The sequence below is a fragment of the Parambassis ranga genome, chromosome 17, assembly GCF_900634625.1.
Source record: "Parambassis ranga chromosome 17, fParRan2.1, whole genome shotgun sequence".
NCBI classification, from domain to species: domain Eukaryota; kingdom Metazoa; phylum Chordata; class Actinopteri; family Ambassidae; genus Parambassis; species Parambassis ranga.
The window spans coordinates 22077163-22092162 of NC_041037.1; the positions used below are offsets into that span (position 1 = coordinate 22077163).

General features: G+C 49.2%; 1 protein-coding gene across 6 annotated transcripts in view; it reads left to right on the forward strand.

The window, feature by feature from the left end:
• Positions 1-2155: 2155 nt before the first annotated feature.
• LOC114449579 (discs large homolog 1-like protein) overlaps positions 2156-15000 on the forward strand; it is a 41899-nt gene continuing 29054 nt past the window's right edge. For 5 of the 6 annotated variants that reach the window (XM_028427363.1, XM_028427369.1, XM_028427365.1 and 2 more), the window contains exon 1: positions 10270-10386. In XM_028427363.1, the coding sequence (XP_028283164.1) occupies positions 10285-10386 (102 nt within the window). In that variant the 5' untranslated portion in view covers positions 10270-10284. Of the gene's footprint in view, positions 2255-10269; positions 10387-15000 lie in introns of those variants that run through there. The other variant, XM_028427366.1, reaches the window with a different exon arrangement.

Below are 15000 nucleotides of genomic sequence, written 5' to 3' on the forward strand. Positions count from 1 at the left end.
ATCCTACTCTAGCTGGAATGACTTTCTCCAGTCAATACAGTGTCAATGTCTCAATACAGTCGTTATTTTGTAAGTTAGCTTCTTGGCCCGCAGCTAACGGAGCACCGGGAACATGCTCGAAGCTAAAGTGGATGAGTGTTTGAATGATGACAATCAGGCGTCATCTATTGACCTTACAACTACCACATTTGGCTCTTTAGCACCAAGATGGCGTTGTTGGCAGCGTCTGAAGGCCTCCCCCTGGTGGCTGGCTGAGGTATCAGGCGGTATCGGTTGTCCAGGCGGCCCCCTAACTACAAAGCGCTGTGGGAAACCCTGAAAAGAGTTATGCAACCATACGTGGCAGCAGCCATCTCATCCTATCTAACTGTGGCCTTTAGCTACAGCAGCCTGTAATTAACTTAAATAATGAAGTCACGTTTTCCCCGGGGAGCAGCTGATCAGAGCAGAGGAGAGTTCCAGCACTAGCCCCATCAGCCCCCACCAGCCCCATCAGCCCCCACCAGCCCCATCAGCCCCATCAGCCCCCACCAGCCCCATCAGCCCCTGCAGCTTCGTTTACAGTCATTTTCTGGCTGGTTGTCCCTTTCACCTCCAGCGGCCGCATGTGTTTCTGCCTTTGTGAGGACAGCTTTCAGTTTTAAACCCACAAGGTGACGATAGCCGTGAAAACAGACCTCATCACGTCACATCACTTGTTAGCTCTCAACTTCTGATGAATGTCTTCCACATGACGACAACAGGCAGAACAGTCAGAATTCAAACGGTTTTGAATGCACCACGCCCAGTGCACATCTATCCTGTGTTTGTACTTCAGTTAAAAGTCCTCCAAAAATAAAGTGTTCACACGTGTCTAAGGAACAAACTCCCGTCCCCTCAGCAGCCAGCAGGACGCCATGATGGAGTCACATGACCTGCAGCTTCCTGCAGCTGATCTCTGTCTGAACACCTGAGTGACTCTGCACACTCTGCCTGCTGTCTGCCTGCAGACAGGACGGAGCTGACCAGTGAGAGCACACTGATCGTTGACAGGAATCTAATTGAAGGTTAGATGTGTTAGAATTCCAGTGGCCGTGTTCTGTGGTTGTGCTGTTCTAAGGCTGTGACTAGTCGATGGTTCCCTGTATTTTGTAGGATTTAGGAACAGAATATCTGACCTGACAGTTAATCCACAAAACCAGATTTGATCGGAGGAGGAAACCAATGAGCTGCAGGTCAAAGGTCACGGATCACTGTATAATACTGCTGCTCTGTGTGTGTGGGGCCCTCTCCCATCAGCTTCCTATCCTCTGGTTCCTGTCGTTCTTCGGACCTGAGGAGGGAGTGATGTCATCAGTGCTGCAGCGTTTGTGTGCTGTTTATGGCCGGTACATGTAACCTGCAGCAGACGTCCACTGGGAGCAGCAACCTGAACCCGGACTCTGCACCTCTACAATCATTCACAGTTCTCAGTTCTCTTATGGGCCAGATAATTGACAGAACATGGCCGCCTGTCCTCACAGAGGACCTCAAAAGAGGTGCTTTATGTTAGCAGCTGTGTTGTTGAGGCTGGGACACCACGGTGCTGTGTTGGATCATTTATTTTATTTTAATTTATTGGTAATTGAATCTGCTCTTGTTGGGCTGTGTACAGCACTTTGACCTGTTGTTTTTTAAAGGACTCTATAAATCAGGTTGGATTGGATTCTCCAAACGAAGTGAAGATAGAAGTGAAGGAAAAAGGACAGTGCTGCGTTTTAAAGTTTGTCAGCAGTCACGCTGTTGTTGTGTTTTTCCTGCTATGATCAGCTGTTTATGTGCAGCGTCACTGACGACTCCCACCGTGCTGACTGCAGCTCAGAGGAAGAAATGTAACGGCGAACCTGCTCTGACGGAGGCCACAGGAGGAATTTCAATAGCTCCCTCTGTGTGTGTGTGTGTGTCTGTGTGTGTGTGTCTGTGTGTGTCTGTGTGTGTCTGTGTGTGTGTGTGCCTGATGTGCCCTGAAGGAGGACACAAGCCAATAGGAGCACCCATGCGTGTTTAACAAACACACACAGACACACACACAGATGGCTGCCAGCAGACTGCAGGGAGGTGAGGAGAACAGAAGGAGAGGTTAGAGAGGAGGAGGAACAGAGAGGATGCTGGGAAGGCGTGGGCCGGGCGTGGAGATGAAAACAGAGAGAGAGGAGGAGGACGGTGTTTTTGTTGGGTGTGCTGTCTGCATGCTGCGACCTTTGACCTGCAGGGACCACGCTGTGTTTGTTTTCAGGTAGGTCAGCAGGTTCGGTATCAGAGCTGCACTTCATTCAGGCCCACGTGTTTGTGATGCTGTTTAACTGCAGCTCTCTGCTGTAATGACCGCAGACACACATCTGTCACACCGCCTCCTCAGGTCAGCACATCTGGAGCAGTAAACCCTGCCTCAGTGTGAGCTGTTGTGAGTCAGCATTGTATCTAAACAGTATAAAATATACATGTAAAGACATTTTGGTAGTTGTTCTGTGGTTTGAGAAGATTGCAGCTGGTTTTCTGTCACATGATCAGTGGTTGTGAGCTTACACAACATGACGATTAGTTCCTGCACAGTAACAGCGGCACAGTCATGGCTACAAGCAGAGAGGACTCGGACAGAAACAACAAATCAGGAAAGAAGATTCTTTGATTATGGACATTTTAAAAAGGTAAATTACTTTAGGTTTTGTTATTCAGAGGAAACAGTGTAATGTTTACATTGCAGTTTGTGTCATGTGACCGCTGCTCCATGTCCATCACGGCGTCCTGGTTGTGCTGAGGAGGGCAGAATTTGTTTACTGACGCTTGATAGCTTAAACATTTTATTGGAGTATTTTTTTTTTAATTCCAGACATGTAGCATGAAGCATTCAGTGACGAAGAGTTCCGTAACAGCAGATGATGAAGCAGATTCAAATTTGTCGAGGTGTCGGTATTCCTTTAAATGTCTCCTGTGCACTATTCGGCTGCAACTACTGACTATTTTAATGGTCGACTAGTAGTCGCCTACTTTGGACCGCTGTCGTTGATTCGCCGCAGTGCATTATTCGACACGTTCTTCTGGAGTCTGGACCAACCTTTCCTCCACACCGACCTAACGGAGGGCTCATCAACCCAGGACCTCTCGCTCCCAAAGCGCCAATACCACGAGCCACAGAACGCCTCCCCGCTGCAAATGTGTTACACTTGCATGCCATGCGATGACGTCACTGATGACCTGTCGACTGCTAAATTAGTTGTCGCTGAATTTTGCCGTCGACTACAAGTCGACCAATAGCCGCTGCAGCCCTGGTGCACTGAAGGCGTCTCTCTTCTTGTGTGAGCCTTCAGTGCGTCAGGCTGTAAACTGTAGTTAAACGTTGTGTAGTTTGTAGTTTGTAGTTAAGCGTTGTGTAGTTTGTAGTTTTTAGTTAAGCGTTGTGTAGTTTGTAGTTAAACGTTGTGTAGTTTGTAGTTAAACGTTGTGTAGTTTGTAGTTAAACGTTGTGTAGTTTGTAGTTAAACGTGTAGTTAAACGTGTAGTTTGTAGTTAAACGTTGTGTAGTTTGTAGTTGGACGTTGTGTAGTTTGTAGTTAAACGTGTAGTTTGTAGTTGGACGTTGTGTAGTTTGTAGTTGGACGTTGTGTAGTTTGTAGTTAAACGTTGTGTAGTTAGTAGTTAAACGTGTAGTTTATAGTTAAACGTTGTGTAGTTTGTAGTTAAACGTTGTGTAGTTTGTAGTTAAACGTGTAGTTTGTAGTTAAACGTTGTGTAGTTTGTAGTTGGACGTTGTGTAGTTTGTAGTTAAACTTGTAGTTTGTAGTTGGACGTTGTGTAGTTTGTAGTTAAACGTTGTGTAGTTTGTAGTTGGACGTTGTGTAGTTTGTAGTTAAACGTTGTGTAGTTTGTAGTTGGACGTTGTGTAGTTTGTAGTTGGACGTTGTGTAGTTTATAGTTAAACGTTGTGTAGTTTGTAGTTAAACGTTGTGTAGTTTGTAGTTAAACGTTGTGTAGTTTGTAGTTAAACGTTGTGTAGTTTGTAGTTGGACGGGTCAGGCTGCCGCTCCCTCTCTGATCTGGTCCTCTCCCCCGGCTCTCTCCCCTCTCTGCTTGTGTATTCATGCTGATGGAGGATCTCTGTGGTTTCCCTGCATATTAAGCTGAGCTGTCATATCTGCAGCGGCGCTCTGCCGTGCTGAATAATGGATTCTGCCTTTGTGTTTGCGTTTCAGAGGCAGAGATAAAGGGGCGGGCGGAGATGAAACGCAAGCCAGCCTCAGAAAGAGAAACATGTGAATCCTGTTAACATGATTAATGAAACTGAGAACAAATGATTCAGAGAGCAATGTTAGATGGAGGCAGGTGGAGCGCTGCAGCTGCTCCTCTCCTTCTTCCAGTGTCCATCGTGCAACCTTTCCTCAGAGAGTGTGTAAGCTCGTTGAGGAGCACTTCAGAGCGCTCCATCTTTGCTCTGCGATTGCTTTAAGTCTAAAATCCTGTCGGGCGTCGTCACCATCATCCTCCTCAAGTAACCAATCATGTGAGGGGCTCGCCACTCTGGTGAACAAGACGCTTGTTCTCAGCTGAGCTGCAGGATGTGATGTCAGAGAGAAGCGGCTGTGACCACAGACTGTGTGTAAAGATGGACGACATGGCAGCTCCCCAGTAGCCACCCCAAACATCTGGACTGCCCCCTTTATTAGCCAACTTTTATCACACCCGTCCTGTTGGTGGTCAGCAGCCAGCAGAGCGGCAGCTTCCATCTTCACACAGCCAGAGACGGTGAGCCTGTGGAAGCACCTCAAGATGTTGCCTGGACATGTCTGTGTTTTTTAGAGTGTCGTTGCCATAGAAACAATGCAAACACCTAGTGTGGCAGCACTTTTATGAAAGAAAACAAAGCACCACACTGGCCCTCATTGACGGACTGATCATGTGCACATGAATACTGAAAGCAGTGGTCAGTTATAGCCTCGTGTTGACAGGCTCACCAAGTTCCCAGTTCCCTTCAGGGTCCAGCATGCTCATACCTGCAGGATCATGGCTTTTACTGCAGACTCAGGATGGTGTGGTGCTGGTGGACTCCCCTCAGAGCAGTCAGCCGGTTCATTTCTTGGCCCGCTGCGGACTTTTCCTCTCCAGCGCTGTTTTCAGGCGGCCTCTGACGTACGCGTGTCCCTTTGTGTTTGTGTCGGGACAGGAAGTGCTCGATGTTCTGATTGACTTCAGTGCTTTCCCACAGAGAGCAGGTCACAAAGCCGCGGCTTCCTCTGCCGACGCTCCGCTGAGAGCTTTTCCATGTGCCGCTTTCCCTCTGAAACCTGATCCCAGGTCTGAACACCTGGAAGGCTGCCTGCTGTCTGTCCTGTAGATCACACAATCACTGACAAACAGGAAAAGCTACAATGATTAATGATCATGCAAGTAGAGGCATAGAGGAGTTATTGTTGTCCCTGCAGAGGAGCCTGGGAGTGCAGAGGATTGTGGGTAGGGAGTGGCACTGAGACGCTGCAGATATGACCTCAGATGGCTCTGATGTCCCCTCCCCCTCCCTCACCTCAGGGCGACGCCTCGCCATCTGGGACACAGACACGAAAAGTTGCTGCCATACTGTGAAAATACACACACACACACACACACAGGATAACACACAACTCGTGGGGCTGTCGGCGTGGGTGTGTCGCTTCAGGTGAAGCAGTGAAATATGAACCAGGAAGATCAGATCAGATCAGAGTGAGAACACACAGAGAGACATAAAAATAATCTTTACATCTGATCATCAGAGCATTAAAAATATCCACCTCAAAGTCTTCTTGAAGATGTGGGTGGATGTGAGGCTGTGCTGCCTTTTTGTGAATTGAATCCACGTACTCCTGGATCATCGTCCTACACTTTTAAATGTTAGAAAAAGTTTTGTGTTGACATATTTATTGATTTGTTATCACAGCTGCAGTGTGTAAAAACATTGAGTCTGTGTGGTGATCTGCTGCCCCCTGCTGCCGCTTTGTGGTGCTGCATCTATCTGCAGCCTGCCTTTCCTGTCTGTTGTTTATTATTTAGAGCTTTGGTTTTCACTCATGAGGCAATAAAAACTAGTTTTCCTGTTTATAACATGTGGCTTTGTGGCTGCACACTGTCGAGATCATGCTTTTTACCCCTCGGTGTTTCGGCTTATGGGTAAAAGAACGTTTCAGGTTAAGTTTTAACCATGTTGTATTGATTTATCAGCACTTTCTGTTTCCTCAGTGAACCCTTTGTAGTTTCTGTTGTCTGAGAAAAGTTTGTGTAGCTGAAGCATTTTGGGTCAAAGTGTCTCCATCGGTCTCCTGTCACAACGGATCACTCCTGCTTGTGTTGTTTGTGTTATTTTTCAGTGTGTTAAGCTGGATCCATACTCCGCGAGACAAAGACATTTCCCCCCCCGCAGACGTTACGCCCACAAAATGACGTCATTTTTTGTCTCTGACCGCCCGCTGATCCGCACTCCTGTGCACAGGGTCCGGGCCGAACTTTGTCTTTCAAGGCTGTGCGGCAACCATGCTGTGATTGGTCGGAATTTATTGTGGGCGTGATGAAAGTGGAGAAGCGCAAGAGCCTCTCCAGGTATATAGGTAGGTGTATAAACAGCACTGATTCAACAGATTTAGATAAGACCATACTGGTTTTGCATGATGAGCAATAAAAGAAAGAAAGAAAGGCAAGTCAGGGTGATTTGTCACCAATAACTCCAGACAGCCATTCACACATACCAGATGGTGACTGTTATTACCATTCTATATACTCCTACATACCCGGGCATAATAGGCTTGTTAACAATGTCTGTATATCTTTGCTATTGTTACTTTTAATGTCGCATCTTCACAGCTCATCACCGGACGGTTTGAAGTATCGCAGGCACATTGGAACACAGTAGATGTGCAAATGTGGTCATAAAGGCACAAACACTGAATCTTTGCTATTGTTACTTTTAATGTCGCATTTTCACAACTCATCGCCGGACATCTCACGCTGTTGCAGGCACCCTCTCTGTATAATGCCCTCTTGCCATGGCACAAGTCCTTGTGGTGTGTTAAAAAACTCAGTACAGTCTTTCCTTATAGTTTAGTGGGCGGGCCGTATGAGGAGTTCTGCACACATGCGTCTCGCGGAGTATGGTACCTCAGTGCGGAAAAGACCTTTTTTTTGTATCTCTTACCACCCGTGGAGTGCGTTCTCCGCTCTTTGTCTCGCGGAGTATGGATCCAGCTTTAGTGTAGAGAGGGGATCAGAGTGCTCCAGCAGGGGGAGCCACCTCCACAGCTGACTGCATGGTGTGAGATACTGATGCTTGATAAATGGAGGAGCAGGGCTGTGAACGTTCCGTCAGTGTTTTTAATCCATGCATGAAGACTACAGAGCTTTAAGTGTGGCACATTCTCTGACCAGTAAAACAACGATCAGTGTCTTACTGTGAGGTGTCATAATGATCCAACACAAATGATCTGCAGCGCGGGGAAACACGACCAAAGAAAACCTTGACCTACATCAGGTGGACCAGAGGCACGGGGTCATGTTAGGGCTGACAACACACACACACACACACAGATGAAGTGTGAGGGCTGGTTTTCAGAGTGTGTGTAGTGAGCGATGTGTAAAAAGCAGCAGGGTAAATTTAGAAGGAGGCCGTCACATCTGAACCTGTCAGCTGCTATCACTGTCACTGCACACACTCAGACTGCACTGCTGCACTGTGTGTGTGTCTGTGTGTGTGTGTGTGTGCAGCCTGACTCAGGCTTTGATAATGAGGCGCTCAGACAGCATCACCCACAGATGGAAGCTAATTGGTGCAAACTATCCAAAATGTAATTGACTTTAATGGAAGCTGCGTCTGAGCAGTGACGGTTTGTCCTGTTAGGGGGGGGGGCAGACCAGTCTCAGGACTCTGTGAGAACTGTCCCTGTGTGCATGCAGGATGGCTCCTCCAGCCACCACCAGAATGTTTCTGTGGGTGGAGCGCTCTTTGCTGATCTCCAGTTAAACGTCTCATGTGTGAGCACCATGTGATGGACTCACTCATGAACTAGATGCTGCTGAAACACAAACATATTTCTACAATGATCACAAACACAGATTTAGTCATTTTTCTTCTCTAAAGTTACTCTATTGTCATGTAGAGTTTGTTGTTGGGGTTAACATCACTTTAATGTCTCTGAGCAGCCAGCCCCAGTGCATTCTGGGAGTTGCGGTTTGGAACCACACAGAGCTCCTGGAGCACTGAGCTCAAACATGTTTGTCAGGATTCACCCCTTTCCGGCTGGTTTGCCGCCGTGATGCGGGCGGCTGGATTACACCAGTAGCCAAGCGTAGAAAGATGGCGGTGACACAGGCCCTGCTGGGAATAAGTCTGCCCTGTGGTTAGTGTTGTGTTCTTCCAGGCTGTCCGGAGTTGGATTTTGTTGTGATGCATGTGGGTTTCCACAGCTAAATGAACTGATTAAGAACTTGAATGGCCTTGTATCACAGCTTGGAGACGGATGAATCTGCTGTGAATGAGTTAAATGAACATCGAAGCCTTTTCGTCCATAATCTGATCTGAATGTTCTGAGAGCTGCTGTTTCTTCTCACATGTTCTCTCATCTCCCTTTCGCCCTGAATGACTAACACACACTGAGTAGGAGAGAGACAGACGGTGGGTGGATGTGTGTGTGTGTGTGTGCGCAGAGAAACAGTCCACTTATAACAGCGCTAGAGACGAACCGATAAGACTGACTCACAGATTCACTCTGTAGTTTCTGCTGTCGGTCTCAGGAGGGATCTCTGCTTCCTGTGCCCCCACCCAGCACAGAAACACGCACACCACACACACACACACACACACACACACACACACACACTCTGATTAGATGGGCAGTGTTTCCTTTCCTGATGGTCAAATTCAGCAGGAGCGAGTTAGGCTTTGATTACAGAGGAGTCCTGTTGATAAAAGTCTGAGAACAGATAAGATAGAGGTAACAATAAGAACACTTCAGACAGACGGCGCTCTGTCACACACACACACACACACTGTCTCACACACACACACACACTGTCTCACACACACACACACACACACTGTCTCACACACACACACACACACACACACACACACACACACACTGTCTCACACACACACACACACACACACACACTGTCTCTCACACACACACACACACACACACACACACACTGTCTCACACACACACACACACACACACACACACACACTGTCTCACACACACACACACACACACACACACACACACACACTGTCTCACACACACACACACACACACACACACACAGTGGGCTGTAACCTGAGGCAGTGTTGGTGCGGCTGGTCTGGGTCAGTTTGTTTGTATCATGTGATCATCAACATTAAGCTAAGCTAAGTGTGCTAGCCCCTGGTGCCTGGTCTGCCTCCGACTTGTTTCTCTCCTCTCTCTCTTTTTTCTCCCCTTTGCCGTTCTCTTTTCTTCTGATCCTTCCTCCTCCTCTTCCTCCTGCCTTCTTTCTTCTTCCTCTTTCTGTCATCCATCACTTCCTCTTTCTGTCTCCTCCTCTTCCTGTTTTTCTCTTCCTCTTCCTCCTCTTCTCCTCCACATCACTGACTCTGTCCTACATCACTCTACCTTCCCTGAGGATACACCCCCACTCTCTCTCTCTCTCTCTCTCTCTCTCCCCACCTCACTCTCTCATTCAGCCCTCCTTGTTTCCGATGAGTCATGTGACCAACCTCTCTCGCCCCCAACTGCTCCCCCCTCCTCCCTGAAATCACACCCCCACAGAGAGAAGCTTTTCACACACACACTGAACACACAGCATCACTTGCTCGCCCCGGCTCTCAGCATCAGCATCACCACTCTGTCAGAGAGAGGGAGAAGGCAACAGGGAGAGGACGACAACAATCCAGAGATTAGGAGGAGAGCGGAGTCAAGACCAGAGCGTAACAGGAGGTCAAGAGGGAGAGAATACATTCTACCAGCCGGAGGAGGAGGAGGAAGAGGAGGAGGAGGAGGGGTCAGCAGACGGGAGGAGGGGGAGGTTCTCCCTGAATGAAGGAAGAGCTCTGGGAGACGTTTCCTCCCGGCCGCGATGGAGCGACGCGAGGAATGAGGGCGGATGGTGAGAGCAGGGAGCAGCAGCAGCAGTGGAGGAGGTGGAGAGGCAGGAGGTGGAGGCGAAGGAGGAGGAGGTGCAGGGGGACCCGCGACTGGAGGCGGCCGGCGCGGGAGGAGCCGGCAGCGCTCCCGGAGGAGGCGGCTGTCTGCCAACTGCCCCGGCGCCGACAAGATGTCCCCCAGCACGAAGAAGGTGGAGTGTTTCTCGCCCATGCTGTGCCACTGCAAGGTGGCCTGCACCAACAGCACCATCTCCCTCATGTTCGGCTGCAAGGTGGGTGGAAGCAACCCCAACTCCACCAGCGCGCAGGGAGCAGGCAGGTGGGAGGTCCGTGGTATTTCACGTGGTCGGGGTCACGGCGAGGGCACCAGGGTTGGTTTGTTAGGAAGCAGAACTGGTCTGATCACATCCTGAGTCATTTGTTAGGCCTTCTCCTGATTAATTGTTTGGTGTCATCAGATTTCTGTTGTCATGGTAACACTCAGGAACTTTTAGGTAAGACAAATAAAAGGCCCTCAGCGCACAGACTTCCCACAATGCATTTCAGTCGGTGCGCTGCTCTGGGTGTTTTGAACGTTGTCTTATCTTTGAAGATCTTTTCTGCTTTTAAAGAGTAGTTAGATACTGATAAGCTGCAGGTCTAAAAGCATCTTCCATCATGCCTTCAATCACAGGACATGTCTCTGGAGTTTTTTTGGGGCAGTCAGTCATCTATTAGCGGAGCCTCTTCTGGCTTTCATCATGTAAAGTGAAGGATGATGGGAATTCAACCTCTGCAGAGCCTATAGAGACCTTGTTGTGTGCAGTCCTGAAACATGATGGTGTGTCTGTACAGCCCATCAGGGACCAGTGACAGTGAACACAAGCAACAGCAGCTCATCGCTGCACCTGTTTGTGTTCACTTCAGCCCAGCCAGCGTCCTGTGAGGAACTGGCTCTAACAGGTTGTGTGGTACATTTTAAGGGCCTGTTCTTTACAGCAGGTTAAATTAGCCTAGCGTAGCATCAGGACTGGATGACATGATAGTTCTGTGGAACAAAACATCTGTGGTCTGATCTGATGGGTTGGGTTCAGATCATTAAGCCCAAAACACGTGCTGTCCTACCCTTCCCATAATGCACCTTCTCTCAGCTGGGTGTGCTGATGCAGACGATCGTCCATGACGTAAACACACATGAGGATTCAAACGTCTTCAGCTAAAGTTGAACTCCTGCTGCTGAAAAAGACTTAAAACATGACTTTTTTCTTTTGTGTGTGAAGTAATCTGAACATTTAGACTTATTCTGTGTGTGTGTGTGTGTGTGTGTGTGTGTGTGTGCATGCAGCACAGGAAAACACATCATTCCTTTGAAACTCTTAACATTTTAAACTGGGCTCCGCTGCAGTTGTCTCTGCGCCTGTCAGACCACAACTGAGGGGAAAACCCTGCTTCCCTCGATGTCACAGAGCGGCTGTGTTTACCGTTTGACCTGACGCGACACTATTGGCTGCCCCAGCCGCCTGTCGTCTCTGCCTCGGTGCACCGACCTATCAGAGGCTGTGTTTGCAGCAGCGGTGAGGCGTGATTGGCTGTCGGGGAGCGTTAGTGGCAGGCTGGTGGGCACGTGCATGTGTGGTCAACATGTGCTCTGCAGGAAAACACCAACAAAGCCCAGCTGCTGTCAGCGCAGAGGGTCTGACGGTGTAACATGGAGCAAGCACTGCAGCAGGTCTGACCTCAGGGGGGCGCCTCATCATCCGTCAGCCAGGTTACTGATCATCAGGCTCACCTGCTGTGTGGAGAACATCAGCTGTGTCAAGGACACCTACCCCTAACTGTCTGTCTGATTTAAAGAGGGTAGCTGATGGGCGGAGCTTTCAATTGGAAGACTTCCTGTCAGTGTTGAGCAGTGTGAGGGTGAAGTCTCTTCCTCTGTTAATGGTCTCTGTTGAAGCCTCTGATGTACTCGAGTACAAGTGAAATGAAACTGCCAGCTGACCCCCTGCCTCTGATTGGACAGACATACGCTGCCTGTGGCGGGTGGGGGCGATGCGCTGACCTGTGGACCCTGGGGCTGTGGATCTATGGATCAGTCTGTGGTTAATCTGAGGGATTGGGCAGCTGGAGCTCTTGAAGCTCACACACAGAGCGTGATCATCCTCTCTGCTTCTCCTGCTGTAGCTTCAGCTCTGTGACAGTTTGATCGCAACTAGTCTTAATTAAGTCCCATTGATCAGCTGCCATCGACCGCTGTCGCATCACACGCTCGATGGAATGTGCCGGAAGTTACCAGTCGTGGAGCCGTGAAGTATTTAAGGGAGATGTTGTCATTTTGTTTGTAATGTTCACCTGGTCCTCACTTTGACAGGAGTCACCAGCCACTCATTATTTTGGATTTAACCCATGTTCGATGCCCCCCCCCCCCCCTCCACACCGTGAGCTGGATGCAGATCTTTACGGTGGACTCTTTGCAATTAATTCAGTGTAGATCCAGGATTCACCCCCCCCCCCCCCCCCCCAGTCACCAGCTGCTTGCTGGACATATCCAGTGTTAGCACAGTGTTAGCACAGTGTTAGCACAGTGTTAGCACAGTGTTAGACCTTTACATTCTAAGATGTAAATGTAATGTAAAGACGGACCAGTCTGAGCCGCTGCCGTCAAACATTTATCCTCCCAGTGAGTTATCACTCTGTTCCCATCGTCTTCCTCACATTCTCTTCATCACACCCCTGATTCATCCAGAAGCCCTCTTCCTCCTCCTCCTCCTGCTGAACATCCTGCTCCGTGGTGATGCTCCTATTTATAGCAGCTTTTGGCAGGCAGGAGTCGGCACTCTGCCTCCTCCTCCTCCTCCTCATTTCTCTGAGAGCTGTTGCGGAGGAGGCGGAGGAGGAGGCGGCTCTGTTGGAGCAGACTGTCATCACTGGAAACCTCCCTGCTGCCTCCTACATCACATTTACATTTGTGCTGCTCATCCACAGTGAGTGGGCTCAAGGACACTCTGACATGTAGCTGCATGAGCGTTCTGTTTACAGCGTCTCTGCTTGTTAATAATTTATCCTCATCAGTGACGGGCTGAGACGCCCAGGAGCCGCTCTGCTCTTTGGTTCTGGGGGCCACAGGCAGATGCGGTCTGTGTGGGCTCCGGCTGCTCTGTGATGGACCTGTAACCGGGCCCATGTGTGTTGGCGCTCTTTGTTTCTCCTGAAGCTGCTCCATCTGCTGCTCGCTGGCCATTCAGATCCATTCTGAGCTGTGTGTGTGTCGGGTCTCTGAACATCAGCAGTTACCTGCAGTCTGTTGTCAAGTCTTTTAAAATGCTGCAATAGTAGCACCTGAAATGATGTGAAGGCATCATGATTCTGTGCCTCCTTGTTAAGGGTTAGTGGTACAGATACCTTGTTTGGATGCATGGATGCACCTGCTGTTCCACCTAATTGCGGAGAACATCCAGCAGATGAAGGTGATTGATTACATTTGTAGTGCTGCCGCGTTGTCTCCTCTATAATACCTTCACTGATTGGACATCAGCTTGTGTCCTAATCTGCCTGCTCCTGTTAATCTACGGCCTCTGCCCTTCACTTAAAGGCAGGGCTCTAGAGTGCGACCTAATTTCTTAGTGGTGCAACCAAAAAATATCAGAGGTCACACCGGTGCGACTGAGAAACAGTCTCCCTGTGGTCCAACAACAGACACACATCGGGCTCAGATCGTGGTCTAAACCAATCAGAGACGGTGAAGGGCGGGACCCCGCGTGTGTATCTGAAAACGTGTCTGCTGCGGTCAGCAGAGACCGTCTGCCGAAAATCCAGAAGAAGAAGAACACAGACATATGCTGCGCAGAGCGGATGCTAAAGCGTGTTCCATACTCCACGAGAACAGAGAGAGCTGTTACCGAGGTGACGGGTACAAGAACAAAGTTCGTTTCAGCCCAGACTTTTTATACGTTTTGAAACGTGTGTGTAGAACTCCTCGTACGGCCCTCTCACTGCAGCGCGTGCACCTAAATTTCGTGCTGGTGCACCTAAGAAAGAAGTTAGTGCAGAGCCCTGAAAGGGAATCCCACCAGAATTTACACCAGTAATCAAAGCAGGGATTCCTCCCGACGCAGCTCAGGCCTCACACTAATGCCTGAGATTTTATCAGCTGCTGAGCAGAGGGGCTCTGTTTGCCCCCCCATTATGTCATATATAGACTAACATCAGCAAATTGTTCTTCACTTTCTTTTCCGTCATTGGAATCTGTAGACAGGCTGAGTGATGTGTAGATAGCGACTGGTGTCCATCGGTCAGTACTCGTGCATGTGTGAAGGACGGCTCAGCATGCAGCTTCATCAGAACGTGGGGATAATGAATGTCCAAACTAGTCCGAGCCCTGTGCATTCTGGGACTTGAAGTGTGGGTTTTTTGGGTAAAGACTTGAAGAGTAGCTGCAGAGAAACTCATCTTTTATTTAACCCGATTTTTGACTCTTTTCGACTCCTCTCTCTCCATCATCATTCACAGGAAGTGGTCCAGACTCTGTCCTGTAAGTCCTGCTGCAGCCTCCGTGTCCTCAGGGTTTGATCAGGCTCCTCTGTGGGTGTCTGTGTGCCGCCCCTCTGGCAGCTGCTGCTGTTCTTCATGAGTGAACCAAATGCAGCTCTCAGCCTGATGAGTGGAGATGTTTGTTGGCTCAGCGCTGAATGTGTTAACGTGGAGGGAGGAGACGTGTGGAGCTGCTCAGCCTCTTCATGGTTCTGTTCTATGTGAAGTCGGTTGGAGTCTCTCCGCATGTGGATGTGTTGCCGCACAGTGTCCGGGGATGCTTAAGTCAGCGGTTGCCAGGCAACGGCTCTCCTCCGAGCTGACCTGCCCATCACAGGAGCGTAACGGCTCTGAATTCCAACCTGCCAGAGCCAATCAGG